General features: G+C 45.6%; 1 protein-coding gene across 3 annotated transcripts in view; it reads left to right on the top strand.

The window, feature by feature from the left end:
* The first annotated feature begins 3,521 nt into the window (after positions 1-3,521).
* The window catches only part of cbsa (cystathionine beta-synthase a), a 62,182-nt gene continuing 37,805 nt past the window's right edge, over positions 3,522-27,898 (top strand). For all 3 annotated transcript variants that reach the window (XR_009511991.1, XM_059969039.1, XM_059969040.1), the window contains exons 1-3: positions 3,522-3,655; positions 3,849-3,955; positions 24,767-24,901. Coding sequence is in view for 2 of the 3 variants with exons in the window: in XM_059969039.1 (XP_059825022.1) it covers positions 3,540-3,655; positions 3,849-3,955; positions 24,767-24,901 (358 nt within the window). In the remaining variant the exon portion in view is untranslated. The remainder of the gene's footprint in view (positions 3,656-3,848; positions 3,956-24,766; positions 24,902-27,898) is intronic.

Below are 27,898 nucleotides of genomic sequence, written 5' to 3'. Positions count from 1 at the left end.
TAAGGCCTTTGACAAGGTCCCACATGGGAGGTTAGTTAGGAAGATTCAGTCGCTAGTTATACATGGAGAGGTAGTAAATTGGATTAGACATTGGCTCAGTGGGAGAAGTCAGAGAGTGGTAGTGGAGGATTGCTACTCTGAGTTGAGGCCTGTGACTAGTGGTGTGCCACAGGGATCAGTGCTGGGCCCATTGTTATTTGTCATCTATATCAATGATCTGGATGATAATGTGGCAAGTTGGATCAGCAAATTTGCTGATGATACAAAGATTGGAGGTGTAGTGGACAGTGAGAAGGTTTTCAAAGCTTGCAGAGGGATTTGGGCCAGTTGGAGGAATGGGCAGAAAAATGGCAGATGGAGTTTAATGCTGACAAGTGAGAGGTATTGCACTTCGGAAGGTCAAACCAAGGTAGAACATACAAGGTAAATGGTAGGACACTGAGGAGTGCAGTAGAACAGAGGGATCTGGGAGTACAGATACATAATTCCCTAAAAGTGGTGTCACAAGTAGATAGGGTTGTAAAGAGAACTTTTGGTACATTGGCCTTTATAAATCAAAGTATTGGTGAGGCTGAATTTGGAGTATTGTGTGCAGCTTTGGCCACCTAATTACAGAATTACACCTAATTAATAAGGTTGAAAGAATGCAGAGAAGGTTTACAAGGATGTTGCCAGGACTTGAGAAACTGAGTTACAGAGAAAGGTTGAATAGGTTAGGACTTTATTCCCTGGAGCGTAGGAGAATGAGGGGTGATTTGATAGAGGCGTATAAAATTATGATGGGTATAGATAGAGTGAATGCAAGCAGGCTTTTTCCACTGAGGCCAGGGGAGAAAAAAAAGGTCATGGGTTAAAGGTGAAGGGGGAAAAGTTTAAAAGGGAACATTGGCGGGGGGACTTCCTCACGCAGAGAGTGGTTGGAGTGTGGAATGAGCTGCCAGATGAAGTGATGAATGTAGGCTCACTTTTGATATTTAAGAAAAAGGGAGTTTTGGAGGGATATGGCCCAGGTGCAGGTCAGTGGGATTAGGCCTGTTTCTGTGCTGTAATTTCTATGGTTCTATATTTGTAGAATGCCTTGGGGTTTTCCTTAATGCTGCCTGCTGAGGCCTTCTCATGGCCCCTTCTGGCTCTCCTGATTTCCTTCTTAAGCTCCTTCCTATTAGCCTTATAATCTTCTAGATCTCTAACATTACCTAGCTCTCTGAATCTTTTGTAAGCTTTACTTTTCTTCTTGACTAGATTTATTACAGCCTTTGTACACCACAGTTCCTGTACCCTACCAGAACATCACTGTCTCATTGAAATGTGCCTATACAGAACTCCACACAAATCCTGAACATTTGCCAGATTTCTTCTGTACATTCCCTGAAAACATCTCTTTCCAGTTTAAGCTTCCAGTTTCCTCTCTTTTACCGCGAGTAGTAAAACTACTTTTACTCTGGAAATTCTTAGCCGTTCACTTGCAGCCTTCTTGCTTCGAATCAAGAGGAGCAGATAGGGAGACAGATTCTGGAAAGGTGTAATAATAACAGGTTCGTCATGGTGGGAGGGGTTTAGATGGGGTGGAGTTTGTTAGGTGTGTTCAGGAAGGTGTCTTGACACAGTATGAAGATAAGCCTGCAAGAGGAGAGGCTGTACTTGATTTGGTACTGGGAAATTAATGGTCATGTGTCAGGTCTCTTAGTGGGAGAGCATTTTGGATGTAGTGATCCTAATTCTGTCTCCTTTACCACAGCATTGGAGAGGTTTAGGAACAAGCAAGTTAGGAAAGTGTTTAATGGGAGTAAGGGGAAATATGAAGCTATCAGGGAGGAATTTGGAAGCATAAATTGGGAACAGATGTTTTTAAAAGAAATGTATGGCAGAAATGTGGGAAATGTTCAGGAGATATTTGCGTGGAGTTCTATATAGGTACGTTCCAATGAGACAGGGAAAGGATGCTAGGGTACAGGAACCGTGGATGTTGTAATCTTATTCAAGAAAGGGAGTACAGATAGCCCAGGAAATTATAGACCAGAAGATCCCAAGAGGCAGGATTTGTGAACACCTCCCCCACACTCCTACCCCCACCATCTCCCTGCAATCCTCTCCTCCCCGCACCTTTCTCCCCCACCCTCCCCCTTTTCCCCCGCCACGCACCTTTCTGCCTACCACCCTCTCTTCTCCCCCCCTTTTCCCCCGTCCCTCACCTTTCTGCCTACCACCCTCTCTCTTCTCCCCCCCTTTTCCCCCGTCCCTCACCTTTCTGCCTACCACCCTCTCTCTTCTCCCCCCTTTTCCCCCGTCCCTCACCTTTCTGCCTACCACCCTCTCTCTTCTCCCCCCCCTTTTCCCCGTCCCACACCTTTCTGCCTACCACCCTCTCTCTTCTCTCCCCCTTTCCCCCATCCCTCACCTTTCTGCCTACCACCCTCTCTCTTCTCCCCCCCCTTTTCCCCCGTCCCTCACCTTTCTGCCTACCACCCTCTCTCTTCTCCCCCCCTTTTCCCCCGTCCCTCACCTTTCTGCCTACCACCCTCTCTCTTCTCCCCCCCTTTTCCCCCGTCCCTCACCTTTCTGCCTACCACCCTCTCTCTTCTCCCCCCCTTTTCCCCCGTCCCTCACCTTTCTGCCTACCACCCTCTCTCTTCTCCCCCCCTTTTCCCCCGTCCCTCACCTTTCTGCCTACCACCCTCTCTCTTCTCCCCCCCCCCCCCCCCACGGTCGGGACTCGCTTCCTCACTCTCACGTGGTCCGCACCTATACATAACCAGACGCTGCCGCTCACCGTCGGTGATTGGAGAACAGTGAACGGAATTTACCAATCAGTAAAGAAACTGTCAGTGGGAGGCGGAGCGTATACTTTCCCTCAAGAGACGGGCAAACCGGAAGTAGTATCAGAACAGGATCGGAGCAGGTGATGAAGAGACTGGGAGGTTGTGGGGGTGATGGAGGATGGGGAAGGGCAAATGCGAATGTGCTCAGAGGCTGGGGTGGAGGGGGTAAGGGAGGATTAAGAGTTTGGGGTTTCCGGGAGGAAGAGTGCGCAGGAGGCGGTGCACGGGTTTCGCTGGAAGAGAAAGGGGCCCGGGGAACCACAGATGAAGGGGGTCGGGACCAGAGAGCGCGGAGAGAACAACGGGCACCGGTAGGGAGAGAGGCGTCTTGGTGGGGTTATCGGGTGGTGACGTGCTTCACCGGGATGGGGTTATCGGGTGGTGACGTGCTTCACCGGGATGGGGTTATCGGGTGGTGACGTGCTTCACCGGGATGGGGTTATCGGGTGGTGACGTGCTTCACCGGGATGGGGTTATCGGGTGGTGACGTGCTTCAGCGGGATAGGGTTATCGGGTGGTGACGTGCTTCACCGGGATGGGGTTATCGGGTGGTGACGTGCTTCACCGGGATGGGGTTATCGGGTGGTGACGTGCTTCACCGGGATGGGGTTATCGGGTGGTGACGTGCTTCACCGGGATGGGGTTATCGGGTGAAGGGTTACAGGGGCTGTGGGGGGGGGGGGTGAATGGCGCCGTCTTACTGCTTGTCTGCCCGCAGGCATGGAGCCGGAGGTGAACGGGGCGGAGCGCCACTGGATCCGGCCCGACCTGCCGAGCCGCTGCACCTGGAGCCTGGGGACGCCCCCGAAGCAGAGCCCCCACCTGCACCGGAGCGCGTAAGTGTTTGCCGGGGGCGTGCGTGCGCGCGCGCGCGATGGTCGTAAGCTGTGCCGCCCCTCACAGTAATTGGTTCGTGTGGGTCCTCCGCCCTCTCTCTGATTGGTCCACGTTGGGGCATCTGTCCCGTCCACTCAGATTGCTGACCTGGCAGTTCGGTGAGCTAATTTGAGTGGTCTCTCGCTTTCACAGGTCTGCGCTCCCGAACATCCTGCCCAATATCCTGGGTAAAGTGGGCAACACTCCGATGGTGCGTCTGAACAAGATCCCCCAAGCACATGAACTACAGTGTGAGCTGTGTGAGTAGCCAGTGGGAGTTTGCCTTTCGCCTCCTGCACCCCTCCTTGGCACAATCCCAACTCCTCCCTCTGTGTATCTAAGGCAATTGTTTGTCCTTATTAAATTTCATCAAAGTTCAAAGCAAGATAATTATCAAAGTGCATACACTGGAATTAAGGAGATCGAGAGGGGATGTGATTGCAACATATAAGATTATTAAGGGATTGGACAAGATAGAGGCAGGAAATATGTTCCAGATGCTGGGAGAGTCCAGTACCAGAGGGCATGGTTTGAGAATAAGGGGTAGGTCATTTAGGATGGAGTTAAGGAAAAACTTCTTCTCCCAGAGAGTTGTGGGGGTCTGGAATGCACTGCCTCGGAAGGTAGTGGAGGCCAATTCTCTGGATGCTTTCAAGAAGGAGCGAGATAGGTATCTTATGGATAGGGAAATCAAGAGATATGGGGACAAGGCAGGAACTGGGTATTGATGATAGATGATCTCAGAATGGTGGTGCAGGCTCGAAGGGCCGAATGGTCTACTTCTGCACCTATTGTCTATTGTCATATCAGATTCAGTTTATTGTCATTTAGAAACCACAAATGCAATGCTGTTTAAAAAATGAGACAATGTTCCTCCAGAATGATATCACAAAAGTATATGACAAAACAGACTACACCAGGAAATCCACATAACGTTTGGCAATCCCCAATCCAAAGTCCGGAGAGTCTCTGTATATAGTCATATACAATCCTGAGATTCATTTTCTTGCAAGCATTCACAGTAGAAACAAATAAACACAATACAATCAATAAAAAACTGAACACAAGATGGACAAACATCCAAAGTGCAAAAGACGAGAAGAAAAACAAATTCTATGATAGGGGAAGTGAAATTATCTCCTCTGGTTCAAAAGCCTGATGGATGAGGAGTAATAAATGTTCCTGAACCTGGTGGTGTGAGTCTTAGGGCTCTTGTACCTTCTTCCTGATGGCAGCAGTGAGAAGAGAGTGTATCCTGGGTGGTGGGGGATACTGATGGTAGATGCTTCTTTCCTGCAACAACACACTGAAGATGTGTGTGATGGTTGGGAGGGTTTTATGCAGGACAGCAGTATCCACTACGTTTTGCAGGATTTTCTATTCAAGTGTATTGGTATTTCCACACAGGCTATGATGTAGCCAGTCAAAATACTCTCCACTACAAATCAAAAGCACTTTTATCAAATTTTTTGATGGCATGCTGAATCTTTAGAAACTTGTAAGGAGGCAGAGGCGGTGTCATGCTTTCTCTGACCATACTGTATCGGCACCAGATCTCGATCCCGTTGTATCCTTTGGCAACCTTCTACACCATCCACAACACCAGCAATGATGTCACTGCAATGTCTGTCTATATTTTAATATAATTCATTGGTATAAGTCACAAGCAATAGAGGTGCCAGTATAGAACTTCACTAGTCACGAATCTCTAGAACACAACAGAACACCACTGGACAGACTACCAGAGCCCTACAGAACACCACTGGTCTGACTACCAGAGCCCTACAGAACACCACTGGTCAGACTACCAGAGCCCTACAGAACACCATTAGTCAGACTACCAGAGCCCTACAGAACACCACTGGTCTGACTACCAGAGCCCTACAGAACACCACTGGTCAGACTACCAGAGCCCTACAGAACACCATTAGTCAGACTACCAGAGCCCTACAGAACACCACTGGTCAGACTACCAGAGCCCTACAGAACACCATTAGTCAGACTACCAGAGCCCTACAGAACACCATTAGTCAGACTACCAGAGCCCTACAGAACACCACTGGTCAGACTACCAGAGCCCTACAGAACACCATTAGTCAGACTACCAGAGCCCTACAGAACACCACTGGTCAGACTACCAGAGCCCTACAGAACACCACTGGTCAGACTACCAGAGCCCTACAGAACACCATTAGTCAGACTACCAGAATTGAACCATTAGACATTGGAGCAGTAATTGGCCATTTTGCCCATCAAGTCTACTCTGCCATTCCATCATGGCTGATCCCGGATCCCATTTAACCCCATACACCTGCCTTCTCACCATAAACTTTGATGTCTTGAGCGATGAAGGTAATGATCAAATTCTGCCTTATGTACTATATTCCTATGGATTTGGCTTTCACTGCAGTCAGTGGCAGAGCATTCCACAGATTCACTGCTCTCTGGCTAAAAAATTCTTCCTTATCTCTGTTCCAAAGGGTAACCTCTCAATTTTGGGGCTGTGCCCTCTAGTTCTGGATACCCCACCACAAGAAACATCCTCTCCACATCTACCCTATCTTGTCCTTTCAATATTCAGTAGGTTTCAATGAGATTCCACCCCCCCCCACCATATTCTTCTAAATTCCACTGATAGAGGCCCAAAGTTGCCAAACTATCCTCATATTGTTAATCCTTTCATTCCTTGTATCATCCTCATGAACCTCCTCTGAACTCTAATGACAACACATCCTTTCTGAGATATGGGGTCTAAAACTGTTGGCAATACTCCAAGTGAGGCCTGACTAGTGTCTTATAAAGGCTCAGCATTATCTCCTTGCTTCTATATTCTATTCCTCTTGAAATATATGCAACATTTCATTTGCTGTCTTCACTACAGACTTAACCTATAAATTAAACTTCTGTGAGTCTTGCACAAGTTCCTAAGTCCCTCTGCACTTCTGAAGTTTGAAAATCTTCTACCCATTTAGATAATACAGTCAGCCCTCCTTATCTGCTGGTCTGCATGCACGGATTCAACCAATTGCAGATCAGGAAAACCCAGAAGTTCTCTCTCCAGAACTTGTTGTTTGAGCATGTACAGACTTTTTCCTTGTCATTATTCCCTAAACAGTGCAGTATAACAACCATTTACATTGCATTAGGTATTATAAGTAATCTAGAGATGATTTAAAATATACGGGAGGATGTGCATAGGTTACTACGGATCAGGAATCGAAAAAAAACTGCACTAAGTCAGAACAGGTATATCCGGTATTATTTAGTGTCAGTTAGTCAAACGTTTGTCTCAGTATATAGTATGTATTTTACCTTTCTATGGATATAAAACGCTTAAGAAACGTATGTATTTCAATAATTAAACCACTGCATTGCTTAGTAATAATTGTAGCTTTCGTTGGGGCAGGGCCTTCACATGTTCCATTATTCTCAATTTATCCTTTAAAATTGTTCCAATTGTTGACCGATTGTAGCCTAACGCTTTTCCAATGACCTATGGCATTTCACCTCTTTCCGATCACTTTATTATTTCCATTTTATTTTCAATCGTGATCTTTTTCCGTCAACGAAACACTGTGGGAAAAATCCATCGCACTGAGGCAGGTTAAGTAAAGGACTTCAGCATCCGCGTTTTCTGGTATCCACGGGGTGTCCTGGAACCAATCCCCTGCGGATAAGGAGGGCCGACTATAGTCCATATTACTGTTCCTTTTACCAAAATGCATTATCTTACATTTCCCAACATTGTATTCCATTGGACACTTTTTAGCCCATTCTTCCAATTTGTCTTAAGTCTTGCAATCGCATTGCTTCCTCAGCTCTACCTACCCCTCCACACATCACTAGTCATAGACCTCCAGAACCCTACTGAACACCTCTAGTCACAGTCCTCCAGAACCCCATAGAACGGCACAAATCACAGACCTCCAGAAGTCAGTCGAACACAACTAGTGACAGACCTTGAAAACTTTACAGAACAATAGTGAAAGACCTACAGAGCACCACTTATCAGAGACCCCAAGAACACCACTATTGATGGACCTCCAGCAACCTAAAGAACACCACTTGTGACAGATTTCCAGAACCCCACAGAATAACACTTGTCACAGATCTGCAGAAAGCCATTGATCACCACTGGTTAGAGACCTTCAGAACCCTAAAGAGCAGCAATAGTGACAGACTTCCAGACCCTGCAGAACACTAGTAAAAGATTTCCAGAACCCCCACAGAGCAATACTTGTCACAGACCTGTAGAACCATCCAGAACAATACTAGTTAGGTACCTCAGAACACCAATTGTCACAGACCTCCACAGTTCGACAGAGCAGTACTAGTCACAGATCTGCAGAAAGCTATAGTACACCACTGATCAGAGATCTCTAGAACCTTAAATGAACAATGCTAGTGACAGACCTGCAGAACCCAACAAAGCACTATTAGTCATAGACATGCAGATTATCACTAGTTATAGGCCTCCAGGACCTTACAAAACAGCACTCATCACAGACCTCCAGAACTGTACAGAACACCGCAAGTGACAGACGTACAGGACCCTTCAGAACACCACTAGTTTCAGAGCTCCAGAACACATCGTTAGTCACAGACCTCCAGAACCCTAAAGAATGTCACTAGTCACTGTCAAAATCCTACAGAACACCAGTAGATAATAGAATTCCAGGACCTTACAGAACGGCACTCATCATAAACCTTCGGAATACCACTACTCACAGACCTCCAGAACCCTATAAGATACCACAAATCACAATCCTCCAGTAGCTTGTTGGAACACAACTAGTGACAGATCTACACTTGTCGCAGACCCCTAGAGCACCACTATTCACAGACCTTCAGCAACCTAAAGAACATCACTAGTGACAGATTTCCAGAACCCCACAGAACAACATTTGTCACAGATCTGCAGAAAGCTATCACATACCACTGGTCAGAGACCTCCAGAACCCAACACTACACCTGGTCACAGACCTCCAGAACACCAGTTGTCACAGATCTGCAGAAAGCCATTGATCACCAGAACACCAATAGCCACAGACCTCCAGAATCTTTTAGAACACTGGTCACACCTGCAGACCTTTGAGTTTACCTAACACTTTTCCCTTTGTAATAGCATTGGCACTCACTCTTACTCCCTGACACTCATGGACCTCTGGCATACTAGCGAAGACAGATGCAAAATACCCATTAAGTTCATGTGCTATTTCTTTGTCTCCTATTACAACCTCACAAGCATCATTTTCCAATATTAACTCTCAACTCCCTTTTATTCTTTATATAACTGAAAAAAAACTTTTGATATCCTGTTTTATATTATTGGCTAATCTGCCCTCTTATTTCTTTTTTCTCTTACAGCTTTTTTAGTTCTGTTTTGTTGGATTTTAAAAGCTTCCCAATCAACCAACTTCCCACATACTTTTGCTACTGAAACCCCCTGTAGTTTCCTTGGCTGTGTAAGTCTAGGGAAAACACTCTTCTGTCCTGCCGAACTCTTGAGATTGAGACAGCTCTCCTGCCTCAAATCCGGGTTTGTGTAGTTGCTGTGTAATTTGCTACTATTACCAGTAGTGCCACAACATAACAGAGTTATTAAAGCAATTATATACGGTGGCATGTAAAAGTTTGGGCGCCCCAGTCAAAATTTCTGTTACTGTGAATAGTTAAGTGAGTAGAAGATGAACTGATCTCCAGAAGTCATGAAGTTAAAGATGAGACATTCTTTCCAACATTTTAAGCAAGATTAGTGTATTTTTGTTTTGTACAATTTTAAAGTGAAAAAAAGGAAAGGAGCACCATGCAAAAGTTTGGGCACCCCAAGAGATTTGAGCTCTCAGATAACTTTTACCAAGGTCTCAGACCATAATTAGCTTGGTATGGATATGGCTTGTTCACAGTCATCGTTGGAAAGGCCAGGTGATGCAAATTTCAAAGCTTTATAAATACCCTGACTCCTCAAACCTTGTCCCAACAATCAGCAGCCTTGGGCTCCTCTAAGCAGCTGCCTAACACTCTGAAAATTAAAATAAATGATGCCCACAAAGCAGAAGGCTATAAAAAGATAGCAAAGTGTTTTCAGGTAGCCGTTTCCTCAGTTCATAATGTAATTAAGAAATGGCAGTTAACAGGAACAGTGGAGACCAAGAAAACTTTCCTAGAGAACTGCTCGTAGGATTGCTAGAAAGGCAAATCAAAACCTGTGCTTGACAGCAAAAGACCTTCATGAAGATTTAGCAGACTCTGGAGTGTTGGCGCACTGTTCTACTGTGCAGCGACACCTGCACAAATATGACCTTCATGGAAGAGTCATCAGAAGAAAATCTTCCCTGTGTCCTCACCACAAAATTCAGTGTCAGAAGTTTGCAAAGTTTGTTTAGATATTCTAAACAAGTCTGATGTATTTTGGAAACAAGTCCTTTGGACTGATGAAGTTAAAATAGAACTTTTTGGTCACAATGAGCAAAGGTATGTTTGGAGAAAAAGGGGTGCAGCATTTCATGAAAAGAACACCTCTCGAACTGTTAAGCGTGGGGTGGATCGATCATGCTTTTGGTTTGTGTCGCAGCCAGTGGCACGGGGAACATTTCACTGGTAGAGTGAAGAATGAATTCCAATTAAATACCAGAAAATTCTGGAAGCAAACATCGCACAATCTGTAAAAAAAAAGCTGAAGGTGAAAAGAGGATGGCTTCTACAACAGGATAATGATCCTAAACACAACTTAAAATCCACAATGGACTACCTCAAGAGGTGCAAGCTGAAGGTTTTTCCATTGCCCCCTCACAGTCCCCCAACCTAAACATCATCGAAAATCTTTAGATAGACCTCAAAAGAGCAGTGCATGCAAGACGGGCTAAGAATCTCACAGAAGTAGAAGCCTTTTGCAAGGAAGAATGGGTGACAATCCCCCAAACAAGAATTGAAAGATTCTTAGCTGGCTACAGAAAGCTGTGATACTTGCTCAAGGGCACATCATGCCTTACGAACATGATTGAATTCTTTGAGGATGTAGCAAAACACATTGATGAAGGTAGAGCAGTGGACATAGTGTTAATGAATTTCAGTAACGCCTATTATAAGGTTCCCCATGCAAGGCTCATTCAGAAATTAAGGAGGCATGGGATCCAAGGAGACAGGATCGGTAGGATGCAGAACTAGGCTGAGAAGTGGCAGATGGTGTTCAACCCAGGTAAGTGTGGAGGTTCATTTTGGTAGGTCAAATTTTGAGACAATATAATATTAATGGTAAGACTCTTGGCAGTGTGGTGGATCAATTAGATCTTAGGGTCCATGTCCATAGGACACTCAAAGCTATTGCACAAGTTGGCAGTGTTAATAAGAAGGTGTATGGTTTGTTGGCCTTCATCAGCCGTGGGGTTTGTCGTGGTTTCTTGTGCCCCACAAATGACCAGGAGACGCAGAAGATTCTTCAAGAAGTGTTAAACTTTAATTTGCAAATCAAAGCTGAGACAGTCAGTGAGCTAGTCACTGATTGCCCACCGATCCTTGTGCATAGCATTTTTTATAGCAATCTCCTGGTTTAGTTGTATTAGCATATCCAATCGGCCTACAGTTGCGTATCACCAGCACATCAGCTCCTGACTTCCCACTGTTGTTTCTACCCATTAACTTAATCATGTTCTAATCTACTTTTTGGGCCACGTGTTACCTCGTCCCTGGCCAGTTATCTCTTAGCTAGCCTCTCATTAACACACCATTATCTTCTTATTTGTCTACATTCTTAAGTTACTGATGTGTTCAATAGTACAGAGACAATACAGAGATTTCGTTCTGGCTGATAAATTGGATACATAGTAAGTATAAGTTAGTTACATTCTCAAGGCATTGATGTGTTCAATAGTACAGAGACAATACAGAGATTTCATTCTGGCTGATAAGTTGGATACATAGTAAGTATAAGTTAGCTACATTCTCAAGGCATTGATGTGTTCAATAGTACAGAGACAATACAGAGATTTCATTCTGGCTGATAAGTTGGATACATAGTAAGTATAAGTTAGCTACATTCTCAAGGCATTGATGTGTTCAATAGTACAGAGACAATACAGAGATTTCATTCTCCTACTAAATTGGATACATACATAGCAAATAGCAAATACAAAGCTGACTACATAGTTTTGGTTACACAGCAAACAATGCAACTTTTATACTCCAATATATCCCCCCTTTGAGACCCATAGGATCTTACACAGAGAAAGAAGACTAAGAGTCCGCGCACAAAAGCCCCAATAAACTCGAGCACTTATTCCCAAATCTCGGATTAAACTATAATTTTCTGTGCCAAGACCTCAAAGTATTCTCTCCCTGTTACCCTGGGCCGCTGAGCCAAAAACCTGTCCCTTTGTACCTGAGACAGGGGAAAAAAACCTCAGAAGCCCTTACAATCTACTCCCACACTGTCGTTTTGCTCTTGTTCATCCTGCAGGTGTTGTAGGCTGTAACGATACATTTTCGGTGCTTCTTTCTCCACTAAGCTTGCTTCAGTAATTGCCACGAGCATTGGAAATTGTTTGGTTGCAGCACGCACTACAAGAGATTTGAGACAAGGAAGAAAACAGCACAGCACAAGCGCACAGCTCAACAATACAATACTGACAGTTACTGCCTTTTTAGTCAGCCATGCTCCCCATCCTCCGAGTCTACTTTCTAACCAGTCAAATAACTGATGTCCGAACCCTGCATTCTGTTTTAACTTCCTTTCTTAGACTTTTCAACTTATACATTGCCTTAGTAAACGATCCTTCTGGACTAGTGTTATTTGGTATAAAAGTACAGCACTTCTCTCCAAACATCACACAAGCTCCTCCTTTTTCTGCCAACAGCCAGTCCAATGCTTGTCTATCCTGCCACGCCATTTTGCTAGTTGCATCTAACTGTTCTCCCAAGGCCTCCAGTGCATCATTGGTGTAATTGATGAATCTTTGCTGATTGTATATATATAATTTATCCATTCAACATTCTTAATAGTTCCTATCAAGGGTAGAAATGTTTCGAAGCCTGCAGCAATCTCATTTCTCGTCTTAAATTCGTTAGGTATACCTCTCGGCTGTCCTATACTATCTATCCAGATCGTCGAGTCGGGTTCATATTTTCTCCTTTTCCGCAATAGTGTCTGCTGTTCAGAGATATCAGTGTTGGAGTGTACTTCAGGGGATACTATAACTTCTTGAAGTAGCATAACACGTGTACACGTACCTGCCCAATTGAGGGGAAGTGTGGATCTTAGACCTCCTTCCTCACCACACAGCCACCAGGCGTCCGCTAAAAGGATGGTCTGTGCGTCCAATGCACCTTCAGGTGGAGGGGAACCTACTATGTGTCTTTCGCCTCACCACACAGCCACCAGGTGTCCACTAAGGGGATGGTCTGTGCGTCCAATGCACCTTCAGGTGGAGGGGAACCTACTATGTGTCTTTCGCCTGGGGTTACATCCCACATCTGAGTGCAGCTACCTCTGAAATGACCCACTGGATGAGCACCTTTCCTCGTAAATCATTCATAGCTCAACTTATACTGCATTATAAGCTGTTCCAGTGTAGGTGTCTTGCTTCTTTTGTTTACGGCCCTTGGTCTGCTGTAGTTGCAGTCAGAGGCAAGCTTGCGTTGATCAAACTGCGAGGAAGCCTGATACAACATACACCAATATGGGCACATTGGTGCGTTTCTCATACTGCTTTGATAGCAGGAATCTGTTTTAACACAAAGCTTCAGAAAGCAAGCCTTAATCGGACCTGGACACTGTAGTTCACATCGCTCCCTATACAATCTTCACCATCGCATGCAAGTGGAGGAGTTATAAGACATGGGAACTACATGCTGAGTGGGGCCTTCCCTTGAGCACAGGTAACAATTCTGTCTCTTCATCATTCCTGCCATGTAAGTTGCCCATTGATACCACTGACTAGTCCGTGTCTGTAACCATGGCGAGGAGGTAAGTGTTGTGCTCCTCTTACTTCTTTTCTGTAGGTTCTGTGGGGACTTACCAGTCCCATTCCATATCTGCCACACTAATGGTTTCCAAGTCTGCACTGGAGTATGTGGGTGCTTTGTCCCCAGGGGCACGACTGGTCGTTCCCAGCTCATCCCCATTATCTGAAGAAGCTCTACTATCCACCACCACATCCTGAGGGTCTTCAGGCCCGTCCTTGGGATCAAAAATTTCCCTTACTAATTGATCAAACTCCTGAGGTGCAGTGTCAGCTTTTTGTTCCCCCTGTCTGTCTCCTGCTAACTGCTCTTCTGCATCACTTACCTCAGACACCTCACCTGATTGTCCTTGCGGGACTGCCCTCGTGCAGTGGTTCAGATGGTACCAGGTGGAGCGTCCTTCTACCTGAACTGCGGTGGGTGATTCCTTGGTCACCGTAAAGGGTCCTTCCCTTCTCGGCTCGTTCCACTTTCTCTGAAAAACTCGCACGTAAACCTGGTCTCCTGGTTTGATCGGTCCTTTCCCTTGTACAGTTTCCGGCTCTTTCTGTCTTTCCTGGGCATAAATAGACCTATGTATCATAGTTAGCTGCTGCTTGTATTGTTTCAATTGTATTTCCAATTGTTCCAAACTAGGTCCCTTATACGGCCCTCTTCGCTGGGGCAGCATCTCATGCGGTGTCAGCCATGTCATTCGATTAGTTTGCATGCGGTAACTCATCAATGCTAACGGTAAAGCATCGACCCCATTAAGTTTAGTGTCTGCACAGATTTTGTTCAGTTTGGCTTTCAGAGTTCCATTAATTCTCTCTACCATGCCCTGCGACTGAGGGTGGTATGCACACCCAAATCTTTGCTTTATCCTCAGCGCTTGTAGTACCAATTTGACCACTTTCTGGATAAAAGCTGAACCATGTTCTGAGCTAACTTCTGTAGGTATTCCAAACCTTGGGATCACTTCATTTGTCAAAAATTTTACCACTGTCTTTGCCCCTTGATCTCTTGAAGGTACCGCTTCCACCCATCTGCTAAATCGATCAATTACTACCAGCATGTATCTTTTCCCTCTCACTGTCTTTATCATGTCTACATAATCGATCACTAGGTGTTTAAGTGGTCCTTCAGGTACAGGAATGTGACCTATTGGGGTTGTAATTCCCTTCCGAACATTATTCTGTGCGCATACCTCGCACAGTGACAAGACAAAGTCCACTGAAGCCTGTAAATAAGGTGACCAAAAACCATCCTTTATTTTTTTTTATCACTTCCCCCCCTTGCACAATGGTCAATCCCATGCGCTTCTGAAATCAGAATCGTCAGTAGAGGGGTGGGCGCTACCAACAGACCGTTTTCCATGCTCCACAAGCCTTCTGGGTTCTGCTTGGCCCCCCTTCATCTCCACATTGTCTGTTCTGCCAAAGCTGCCTTACCTTGTATTTCAGTTTGGTCCTTTACCACAGGTTCTGGAGCTAGGCTTACCTGGGGGGCAATGACAGCTGATGTACATCCAGACGCCTTTCTGGCTGCCTCGTCCGCAACTTGATTTCCCTTTGTTATTACATCATTTCCCTTTTTATGTGCCTGGCATTTTACTATTGCCAATGCTTTAGGTTTCATTATGGCTTTTATTAAGTCTAGAATTTGCTGACAATGTTGTATGGGATCTCCACTGCTTTTTTAAAACCTCTGTTTCCACACTGCCCTGAACAAATGGCATACTCCATGAGCATATGCTGAATCAGTATAGATGTCTACTTTCTCACCTTCCATCATTTCACACGCAGCTGTCAGGGCTTTGATTTCCGCTAGTTGGGCGGAATACGGTTGGGGACAAGACTCCATTTTAATAATCTTATAGCTGGACTGATCCTGCTGCACTACTGAGAACCCTGCATGATTTCCATCATAGTCCCTATAACAAGAGCCATCTACGAACAGAACCTTTTTATCTGCAACCTCTAGTGGTTCTGACCGTAAATCTGCTCTCAATTTGGCAAATGCCATCGTCTTCCCTACACAATCATAGGGTTCTCCTTCATAGCCAAAAGGGACAAAATCAGCTATATTACTGGTAGTGCATCTCTATAGTTATGTCTGGAAATGTCAATAGCATCTGATACGCGGCTATCCTGGCTGGTGTCAGCACAAATTTCCCTCTTTCCAGCAATTCTGCTACTTTGTGGTTTGTGTACAGAGTCACAAGATAGCCCAGGGTTACAGATGATGCCTTTTCATATGCATAGTACAGCGCCGCCAATCCCTGATAACAGGGTGGATACCCCTGAGCCACCTCATCTAGTCTCGTACTGTAGTATGCTATCGGCTGCTTTGCTTTTCCTGTGCCTGTCTCTTGCGTTAGAACTGCTGTGACATAACCCTCCTGTCGGTGAGATACATACAAATGAAAAACCTTCTCGTAGTCAGGCAAAGCTAATGCTGGTGCTGACTGCAATTCCTGCTTAATAGTATTGAAAGCTATCTCTGCCTCTTCATTCCACTGTAAGCCGTTCTTCAAATTTGTATGTCCTGCTTCTTTCATTATCTTTCTCAAAGGTGCCACAATCTCAGCATATTCCCCTATCCAATCTGAGCTGTACCCTGCCATTCCCAAAAACGTCGTCATCTGCCCTACTGTCTGGGGTTTTGGGGCCTTAGTTATTGCCTCAATCTGATCTGGTGCTATCGCCTTCACTCCCTTGGATATTACCCTGCCTAAGTATTCCACTTGCTGCATGCAAAATTGCAGTTTCTTTTTGGATACTTTATGTCCTCCGTGCGCCAGCTTCTCTAACAGAGTTATAGTGTCCTGCTCACACTGTTCCTTACTGTGGGAGCAAATCAACAGGTCATCCACATACTGTAACAATGTACTTTCCAATGGTATGCCCTCTAGGTCTGCCTTCAACACCTGATTAAAAACGTGTGGTGAATGTTTAAATCCTTGCAGCATTCTGGTATAGGTATACTGAGCACCTCTGTAAGTAAATGCAAACAGATACTGACACTGGTCGGCGAGACTAGAGGAGTGCTGAAGAAAGCCGAACACAAATCAATCACTGAAAAGTAACTTGCTTCTGGTGGAACATTAGTCAAAAGCATGTGTGGGTTGGGGACTACCGCTGGCCAGTCCTCTACCACATCATTTACCGCTCGCAAATCATGCACCAATCTCCACTTAGATTTATCTGCTTTTAGACCGGCAGCAATGGGGTATTGCATGGACTGTTTGTTCTTTTAAGCACTCCTCCTTCAAGGAACCCCTGCACTGTCTATGCTATTCCCTCTTCTGCTTCTGGTCTTAGAGGGTATTGTGGTCTCCTGGGTGGAATTGCTCCCCTTTTTAGCCTTATTTCCACTGGACTAGCTGTTTTTATTTTCCCTATGTCTGTGTCATGCTGCGACCACAGAATAGACGGCAACTCATCTAACCTATCTTTCTGCTGGCCTCTTTCCTTTCCCAGCAAGGGCAGGTGTGGTTGGGGAGTTATTTCAACCTCTTTCACTGTCCCTACCATATCTACACTTACCATTATTTTAATGCAATTGTTATCTTCTGATATCCACACCTCTGGCGTGAATTTCCTCCACACTTATGGTTTCAGCACTCTTAACTAAGGGTCCTAAGTCTTTAGACTGATATCCCTTGTTTACCAACAACGTTACGTGGGGCGCAGCCTCCGGTATCCTGTACCATTTTTCTAAAAAGGTGTTCCACTTGTAAAGCTGCCCCTTGCTTTCCAATTATCACAGCCTCCCCTTCCAGGTGCTGTTGGGTACATGCCTCCAGGTGCCATCTCTCTAACTCCCTGTTCTGAGTCTCGTCAAAAATCACTGTACAGTGTAGCTCAGATTTGGGCATTACAGCCCTGGGTAATATAGTCTGCACGCCCTTTTTCCATTTTTCCCAGGTTCCCTGAATCTGATCTGCGATGTCTCCTATCCAAAAGACATTAGCCTTGTCTTCTCGCACTATCAATTGAGCCCCTGCTCTTTTCCACACTCAGCCCATTTCTGGTACATTCTAATTTTAATTCCAGTTTCAATAAGGCATCTCTGCCTAACAAATTAATTGGAGTTCCTTTAGATACTAGCACCGGCAAAACAATTCCTTTATTTCCCATTCTCAACCGCACTGGAGCCGTGCACTGTGTCAACTGTGTTTTCCCCAAGAACCCTACTATCTTAAACTTTCCTGACATGGGAAGGTGAAGGGCATACTGTGGCTGTACATAAGTGTACGTGACTTCAGTATCTATCATCATTGGTGTCAGTTGCCCTTCTAACATAACCTGAACAATGGGTTCCTCGTCTGCCTCCCTTGTTATCATTGGGTAATGTCCCTTCCCACTCAAGTTCTCGGGGCACCCCTAATAGGGGTTCACAGGTCTGCTTGGGCCTGTGGGGGCTGGTCCTTGGCTAAACTTTAGTTCCCTTCTTATCGGTTTCTGCTGGTGTGTGACAGGCCATGGTATAAATGGACAATCTCTTTTCATGTGACCTGGCTGATTACATCCCCAGCACAATCTCTCTACCTCTCTTTCCCCCTGTTTCCTCACTGGTCCCCTCAGCCCATAGCTCCTCTGTCCCTCTCCTTGGGACTTCCAGTCCTGTCTGGGCTGTTTGAATTTAGTCTGTTCCTGATAGGGCATTTGTGGGAATGCTCCTCCAAAGATGTTGATTATTGGCATGGGGTTTTCTGGCCCTTGTCTTACAGTATGATCGGTTCCTCCATATAGCGGTGCTTCATCCCGTTCGATGGCTGTACTCGGACCGGTGGTTGCTGCAGCATCTTTTTGCTTTTCTCTTTTTCCTTTTTGAGTTCTTTGAGCTGCATTTGTATTAACTTTCTTTGCAGCTCTTCCTGCTGCTTAGCCAACCTTCATTTGTCTTTCTGGTATTTCTCAACTGCATGGACTGCGTGGTCTCTAAATTCTTGTGGGGTCATTGACATCAGCCCAACCACTTCCTCCAGTTTGGATTTTACTCACGGAGGCATTGCATCCAAAATGCTATGTCGGAATAGTGAGGTGATAAGTAAGCTATTTTCCACCTCTTGCTCAGTCTCCAGTCTCCACCTTTTCAACTGGTTTTCTACGTAGGCTGCTAGGTTTTCAGTGTCTCCCAGTGGATCCCCCTTTAAGGCTTTGGGGTCCACTTTGGGTGGATAAAGCTTCCTGAGGGCCTGCCAGACCCTCTGCCTCACTCTGTCAAACCCGTCTCCATCAGTTCTTGGGTCGTTCGAGTTTACTATGCCAGCCATTTCCATTAGTTCGTTAAATTTGGAGGTTCCCATCAACCTTATCAATAGTGCCTTCAAATCTCCCATAGCCAATAATCGTCCCGCCGTTTCTTCTTCAAAGGCTCTAATCCATTTCCCTGCTCCTTCATGTAGATTGGGCAGAGTGTTTTTCAGCCCTTCTAAGTCCTGGGATCCCAAAGGGATACACTGCACTGATCTTTTAACTAACAACGGCATCATTCTTCCTCCTTCTTCCCACCTGCCCTGGCTCTCTTCCTCGCCTGACTCCCCATCTGTCTCAGGGTATGTCTTTACTGCCTCCCACACAAATTTCTCCGGGGTCCTTTTCTTCCCTCGGTCTCCCTGTGGCGTCCTTCCTTTCTGTCCTGATTCAATACTTGGTTGGCCTTGGAGTATTTTTCACATCTCCTCTGGCAATCCCCTCTCAGTAACTTATCTAGCTCTCCCTCTACTTCCGCAAGTTGCTTCCCTACCGCCCCCTTCTGCTCTTCTAGGCTTCTGCCTCCTACCTCTTCCCCACAAATTCTCGCATCCTCTCTCTCTCCACTTAACTCTTGCTCCTCCAATGAGTCACCTTCTCTTTCTTCCTGTCCCTGTCTGTACACCTGTAGCAGGGACTTCTCATGATCCTTACTCGTGCTTGATTCCCTTCTCTCTTGTGTTTCTCCAAGACTCTCGTCTCCTATCTTTTTTCCACTTCCTCTTGGATGCCTCAGCTCTTCCTGCCCTGATGAGCCACTTTCTAGTCTGTTGATTTCTATGGTATTGTAGCGGTGTGCTACACGCAGTGCTAAAATTACGACACGGAGTCGGTAACTGCAGTCGAAGGAAAAAGCTTTATTCGAAAACTTCAGCCTCACTTTTAAGCCTCCCTCAACCGGCCCCCCATGGCGCAGAGGCTCCAAAGCTCTGTGCTCGCAAACCCCCGTAGGCTATCTAATTGTGAGTCGGTTCGGATGCGCCAGGAAATGGGTCGCCACAGTATAACCAATACTCCTCATACTCCTTTTCCTCTCTCAAGTATTTCATCCGTTCAGTCTCTTCTTTCATTTCTCTCTTTGCCTGTTCCACCTTTATCCTTTCTGCCTGTCTCTCCTTCCATATCGCCGCTTTTTCCTTCTCGTATTGTCTTTTTTCCTCCTCATTATCCCAAACTTGTACTTCTCCCTGCATGTTTACTGTTCCTGTCAGCAGGGGGCACTGCTTAGGGGTTCCTTCCTCATTATAGGGAAGAGGCCTTTCTGTTTCTGCCTTCAGCTTCTCACTGTACCTCCCGCTAACAGGCTGTTTCTCCAGCACCTTAGTGTCTTCCTCGCTTGTAATCAATATTCTACCTGTCCTCCTCAGCCTTTCTCCCTCCATTCTGAAGAGTTTTAGCACTTCCATTTCTCGTTCTCTTTTTTGCCCTCTTCTTAGATTTATCTTTTGCTTTCGCACAAGCTTACATCAAACGTTCCTTCTCTTGGCCATTTTGTGACCATTTTGGCCATTTTGGTTTTTGGTTCTTTTTTCCCATTTTTCTGAAGTTTTTGTGATCTCATATTTATTTACCGGGATTTTTTTGCTCAGAATCTACTGCCATTCCTTTACCCGTCATGTTGTTCTCTCTTTTTAAGGTATTTCAGAGATTCACAGTTCGTTTACTGGATAATATTATTTACTCTAATTCTATGCCGAGTCTATCGTCTATCTACCAGCACTTTAACATATATATTGGACTGTCCTTGTTTCCTATTCTCTACTTAGAGCGGTATCCACAGAACTTTCTCTTTGCACCTCGTCTATTCAGACCCTTATCTCTTAAGGCGGTATCCACGAGGATTTTCTCTATTTTTCCTTTCCCTGCCTGTTCAGACCTTCGTTTCATACGAAGCGGTATCCACAGGGACTTACCAACACCATGTGAAATTTTTCTTCACTTAACTTCTTATTAGCTTATTTGTACTTACCCTCACTGCAGCGTTCTTGATCAATCCTCTGAGCCTCCTGTTAACCCCCAATTTTGCTAGATTCTTTGGACCAGAGAGACCCTTCGGCAGTGGTTCCACACTTTTGAGAGTCCAAGACCTCCCCAAAACCAACAGAATTCTTAGTCCGAATTGTCGCAAAAAGCGCTTACCTTAAAGTGCACCCTTAATTCTGTTAGCCCTGTGGGGTTCCCTAAAGGACTGGGAAGCGTCCCCAAACTGCAATTTCCTTTCTGCGGGTCTCTTTCCGATCCTGCCGATTACACCAATTTTTGTTGTGGTTTCTTGTGCCCCACAAACAACCAGGAGATGCAGAAGATTCTTCAAGAAGTGTTAAACTTTAATTTGCAAATCAAAGCTGAGACAGTCAGTGAGCTAGTCACTGATTGCCCACCGATCCTTGTGCATAGCATTTTTTATAGCAATCTCCTGGTTTAGTTGCATTAGCATATCCAATCGGCCTACAGTTGCGTATCACCAGTACATCAGCTCCCGACCTCCCACTGTTGTTTCTACCCATTAACTTAATCATGTTCTAATCTACTTTTTGGGCCACATGTTACCTCGTCCCTGGCCAGTTATCTCTTAGCTAGCCTCTCATTAACACACCATTATCTTCTTATTTGTCTACATTCTTAAGTTACTGATGTGTTCAATAGTACAGAGACAATACAGAGATTTCATTCTACTAAATTGGATACATACATAGCAAATAGCAAACACAAAGCTGACTGCATAGTTTTGGTTACACAGCAAACAATGCAACTTTATACTCCAATAGGTTGAGTTCAAGAGCTGTGAGGTAATGTTACAACTATATAGGAACTTAGTCAGACCTCACTTGGAGTACTGAGTTCAGCTCTGTTCACCTCACTACAGGAAGGATGTGGAAACCATAGAAAGGGTGCAGAGGAGGTTTACAAGGATGTTGCCTGGATTAGAGAGCATGCCTTATGAGAATAGATTGAGTGAACTTGGCCTTTTCTCCTTGGAGTGATGGGGGTTGAAAGGTGACTTGTTGGAGGTGTATAAGATGATGAGAGGCATTGATTGTGTGGATAAGCTGGAGGCTTTATCCCAGGGCTGAAATGGCTAACACGAGGGGGCATAGTTTTCAGGTGCTTGAGAATAGGTACTGAGGGGATGTCAGGGATAAGTTTTTCACATAGAGAGTGGTGAGTGCGTGGAATGCGCTGCCAATGAAGGTTGTAGAGGCGGATACAATAGGGTCTTTTAAGAGAATCTTAGATAGATACTGGGAGCTTAGAAAAATAGAGGACTATGTGCTAGGGAAATTGTAGGCAGTTTCTACAGTAAGGTACATGATCGGTACAACATTGTGGGCCAAACGATCTGTAATACATTGTAGATTGCTTCTATGTTTCTAAATCTGAAGCCCTGCCCCCTGCTTTAATCCTTCAGCCACACATTTATCTGCCACCTCATTCTATTCCTATCCTCACTTTTGTGTGGTTCAGGCAGTAATCCTGAGATTACTACCCTCGAAGTCCTCCTTCTCAGCTTCCTTCTGAACTCCCTTTTTTCAGGACCTCCTTCCTTTTTCTATGTATGTCATTGGTATCAATGTGTACCACAATCTCTGGCTGCTCACCCTCCCTCTTCAGGATACTGCGGACACATTCAGAAACATCACGGACCCTGCCACCTGGGAGCCAAACTACCATCCATGTTTTCTTTTCACATCCACAGAATTGCTTGTTTGTCCCCCTGATGATAGAATTCTGTATTACTGCTGCCTTATTTTTCATTTCCCCACCCTTCTGAGCCTCAGGCCAGACTCAGTGCCAGAGGCACGGCCACTGTTGCTTCCCCCAAGTAGATCATTCCCCCTCCTCCAACAGTTTTCAAAATGAAGTACTTATTGTCGAGGTGGGCAGTCACAGGAGTAGCTCTCCACTATCTGACATATCCCCTTCCCTCTCCTCAGTCACCCTTTTATCAGTCTCCTGTAGTCTTGGGGTGACTACCTCCCTGTAGCTCCTGTCTATCACTGCTTCACTTTCTCTAACAACCTGAAGGTCATTGAGCTGCAGCTCCAGTTCCCTAACCCGGTCTCTGAGAAGCTGCATCTCGATACACCTGGTGCAGATGTGGCCATTGGGTAGGCTGGAAGTCTCCTGGGAATCTCACATCCTGCACCCAGAACAGAACACTGGCTCTGTAGATATGTCCCTGATTCTCTCAAGATTCATATAAGAAATAAACTTACCTTGCCTCCGTCTGAACTCGCTGAAGCATTGTTGAGCCAAAGCCTTACAATTCTGCCTCAGACTACTCCAAATACGACCGCTCTGCTAGGCAGTATCTCTCTTTAATGAAGACTCTTTTTTAATGCTCTTCACCAGACCTGTGGAGGACCACTTCTGTTGTGTCTGCGTAGTACTCCAATCACCAAAAAAAAGTCCAAAAGCTTCCTGCTTTTTAAAGTTCTTTGCTGGACCTGCACAGTAGTGCTTTCTGTTAAGGGTAAAAGGTGAAATGTTTAAGGGAAACATGAGAGGGAGCTTCACTCAGAGGGTGGTGAGATTGTGGAATGAGTTGTCAGTAAAGTAGTGAATGCAGGTTCGGTTTCAACATTTAGGAGAAATCTGGATAGGTACATGGATGGGAGGCACTATGATCCAGGTGTAGGTCGATGGGACGCAGCAGAGTAATAATTTAGCATGGACTAGATGGGCTGAAGGGCTGACTGAAGTTCTATGACCTTCATAGAAGCAGGTTAGAAGCTGTTCTTCAGCCTGTTAGAAGTGTTTTCAGGCTTTTGTATTTTCTGCCAATGGAAGAGTATGTGTCTGGGGTGGGTGGGGCCTTTGAATTGGCTGGCTGCCTTCCTGAGGCAGTGAGAAGTGAGACAGAATCCAGGCTGGATTCCATGATGTGCTGAGCTGTGTCTCCAAGCCTCTGCAGTTTCTTGTAGTTACCATACCAAGCTGTTATGCATCCCAATAGGATGATTTCTATGGTATTGGTCCACAGGGTCATGCTAAATTTCTTTTGCCTCCTGGGGAAGTCGCGGCATTTGTGAGCTCTTGAACGTGGCGTCAATGGGTTTGGTCCAGGATAGTTTATTGGTGATGTTGAGTCTTCATAACCTGAAACTCTCAATCTCAATGCCACTGATGTAGACTAAGACATGTACTGTCTGCCTTTCTAATTCAATGGCCAGCTCTTTTGTTTTGCTGACATTGTGGGAAAAGCTGTTGTCATTGCACTATGTCACTAAGCTCTATCTCCTTCCTATATTCCAACTCATCATTATATGTGATACAGTCCAATTTGGTGGTGTCATCTGTAAGCATGTAGATGCAGTTAGAGCAGAATCTGGCCGTGTAGGCATGAATGTACAGGAGTGGGGTAGGGGTCTGGGGATGTAACCTTCTCGAGCCCCATTGTTTAGAATAATTCTGGTGGAGGTGTTTCTGTCTGTCCTGACTGATTGAGGTATGCTGGTCAGAAAGTCAGGGATCTAGTTGCAGAGGGAGGCATTGATTCCCAGGGTCTGGTGTTTGGTGATGAGTTTGCTTGGAATTGTAGTATTGAAGGTGAATGTGAAGTCAATAAAGAATAATATGACCGGGTGCCTTTACTGTCCTGATGCTCCTGAGATGAGTGTAGGGTCAGAGGGATGCCATCTGCCATAGACTTGTATGCAAATTACAGTGAGTTAAACTTATCTGGAAGTCTGTAGTTAATATGTGATTCTGCGGAGTTCAAGGCAGTGGGGAGCTGGCAACATATGATTGGTGACTCCCCACTGTGGTGATCTGGACCGTCAGAAAACAAGCTGACAGTGGGAGGGGTGGGGTTGACTGCAGGTCTGTCTATCCCACACTGCCCTGAATGGCTGCTTGCTTTTTTTTTGTCAGTGGTCAAGTGCGAATTCTTTAATGCGGGTGGCAGTGTGAAGGACCGAATTGCCATGCGAATGGTGGAAGATGCAGAGAGTTTGGGGATTCTCAAACCCGGCGCCACCATCATCGAACCCACCTCAGGAAATACAGGTAAAAGGGAATGTGGTAGGTCTGTATGCTCACCCTCTGAATCTTCATGGGACTGAGTTCTGGAAGTATGCTACAGAGGGAGAGAGTACTGGAGTTGGTGTGAAAATGACTTACCATGATGAAACTGTATACACGTTGAGAAAGGAAGAACTGACCACGTCTTGGGTTTTTTGAGGTGTCTGACGAGTGACCTGTTGAGGGGGTACCAAGGTTTAATAGTGGAGTGGAGAGAATGTTTCCAATGTGCGGTCGAGAATAACCAGAAGCTGTCAATTTCAGATCATCACCCAGAATACAAAAGGGAGCTTGGAGCAGCGTTAATTATCTCAAGGGAGGTGAGAATGAGGAAGTTGGTGAGGAGCATGGACCAGCATGGGAGGGGGAGGAACGGGGGTTGCACAGATGAATTCAGATGATGTTTGAGTACAGCATAAATCCCAACATAGGCTGGATGGGCCAAGTTGCTTTTTTCTGTGTAGTATCACCTAGGTAGAGTAACTGGTGGTGATCACAATCAGCTGTCTGAGGGGAGCAGGAAGTGTCAGGCTTTGAATTGAATTGACTTTATTTCTTACATTCTTCACATACATGAGTTAAAATCTTTACGTTACGTCTCCATCTAAATGTGCAATCATGGTAATTTACAATCAATAGAACCGTTAGTGTAACATAGAAATACATTCAAATCAATGTGAGTTAATCAGTCTGATGGCCCGGTGGAAGAAGCTGTCCCAGAGCTTGTCGGTCCTGGCTTTTATGCTGACATACTGTTTCCTGGATGATAGCAGCTGGAATAGATTGTGGTTGGGGTGGCTTGATCCCCAATGATCCTTTGGGCCCTTTTCTCACACCTGTCTTTACAAATGTCCTGAATCATGGGAAGTTCAGAACTACGAGGCATGTGGATGGTCAGAGGCTTTTTCCCAGGGCAGAAATGGCTGATATGAGAGGGCACTGTTTTAAGGTGCTTGGAAGTAGGTACAGAGGAGATGTCAGGGGTAGGTTTTTTACGCAGAGAGTGGTGAGTGTGTGGAATGGTCTGCCAGCAGCGGTGGTGGAGGTGGATACGATAGGGTTTTTTAAGAGACTCCTGGATAGGTACATGGAACTTAGGAAGATAGAGGGCGATGGGTAACCCGAGGTAATTTCTAAAGTAAGTATATGTTCGGCACAGCGTTGTGGGCCGAAGGGCCTGTATTGTGCTGTAGGTTTTCTATGTTCTATGTTTCTAGATGTGTTGGGCTGTCCACACCACCCTCTGCAGAGTCCTGCAGTTAAGGGAGGTACAGTTCCCATACCAGGCAGCGATGCGGCCAGTCAGGATGCTGTCAATAGTGCACTTTAGAAAGTTCTTAGGATTTGGGGGCTAATAGCAAATTTTCTCAACTATCTGAGGTGAAAAAGGTGCTGTTGTGCTTTTTTCACCACACAGCTGGTGTGTACAGACCACATGAGGTCCTCAGTGATGCGGATGCAGAGGGGCTTAAAGCTGTTTACCCTCTCAACCCCAGATCCATTGATGTCAATGGTGTTAGCCCTTCTCCATTCCTCCTGTAATCCACAACCAGCTCCTTTGTTTTTTTTTTGCGACATTGAGGGAGAGGCAGTTTTCTTGTCAGAGAGCTGACTTCTTCCCTGTAGGCCAACTCGTCATTGTTTGAGATTAGACCAATCAATGTACTGTCGTCGGCAGATTTAATTAGTAGATCAGAGCTGTGGATGGCAACACCATCATGGGTATACTGGGAGGGGACTTAGGACATAGCTCTGAGGGGCACCTGTGTTGATCTGACTGAAAGTCCAGGATGCAGCTGCACAAGACAGGGTCAAGGCCGATGTCTGAGCTTCTTGTCAAGCCTGGATGGACTTATGGTGTTGAATGCTGAACTGTAGTGCAATAACAGCATTCTCACATAAGCATCCTTCTTCTCCAGATGTGTAAGGACAGTGTGTAGAGCAGTGGCTATTGCGTCGTCTGTTGATCGGTTGGGTCGGTGGGTGAATTGTAGGGGATCTAGCTTGCAAGCTGCAGATGTAGTCCTTGAGCAACTTCTTAAAGCATTTGCTTATTATTGAGGTGAGTGCGATAGGATGCCAGTTGTTCAGGCATATTACCTTGGTCTTTTTTGGTACAAGGACAATGGTGGATGTTTTGGAGCAGGAGAGGGAGAAATTAAAAATGTCAGTCAACACTCCTGCCAGTTATGCTGTGCACATCCTGAGTACTCGCCCTGGGATGCCGTCTGGTCCCGCAGCCTTGCGACTTTCCACTCGTTGGAAACACCTGTGTACCTCGGCCTCACGGATAACCAGGTTTCAGGTTGTAGTGGTGGCTTTCCTTGGAGGTTCAGAGTTAGTGACATCAAACTGGATGTAAAAGTGATTGAGCTCCTCTGGGAGAGAGGCCGTGATGTTGGCGGCACCACAACGTTTGGCTTTGAAGTCTGTGATGGTATGCAACCCTCACCACAAGTTGTGTGCTATTCGTTGTGAATCTTGACTCAGTCTTGTCCCTGTATTGTTGTTTCGCAGCCTTGATAGCTTTGTGCAGATCGTAGCTGCTTTTTTTCTGCTCCTGTTGATTGCCGGCAGCGAATGTCGCGTGGTAAATGCTGCTCGCTCGGAACTATTGATCCAGGGTTTCTGGTTTGGGGAGACCCTGACCGACTTCTGGGGGACATCATTGTCAATGCACTTCTGGATGAAGCACGTGACTCCATCCGTGAACTTGGAGACATCCTCATCATGGAAGACATTCCAGTCAATGTCATCGAAGCAGTCCTGCAGCATGGAGGACAATTGGTCGGACCAACACTGGATGGTTTTTAACTATGGCCGCCTCTTGTTTCAGCTTCTGCCTGTACGTTGGCAAAATCAGGATCAAAGAATGGTGTGATTTTTCAAATGCTCAGCGAAGGAGAGCTTTATAAACGTTGTAGAAGACAGTGGTCAAGTGTCTTATCTCCACGAGTGCTCACCTGGATGTGCTGACAAAAC

The sequence above is a fragment of the Hypanus sabinus genome, chromosome 4, assembly GCF_030144855.1.
Source record: "Hypanus sabinus isolate sHypSab1 chromosome 4, sHypSab1.hap1, whole genome shotgun sequence".
Taxonomy (NCBI): Eukaryota; Metazoa; Chordata; class Chondrichthyes; order Myliobatiformes; family Dasyatidae; genus Hypanus; species Hypanus sabinus.
This window is presented reverse-complemented; position numbering and strand designations above follow the sequence as displayed.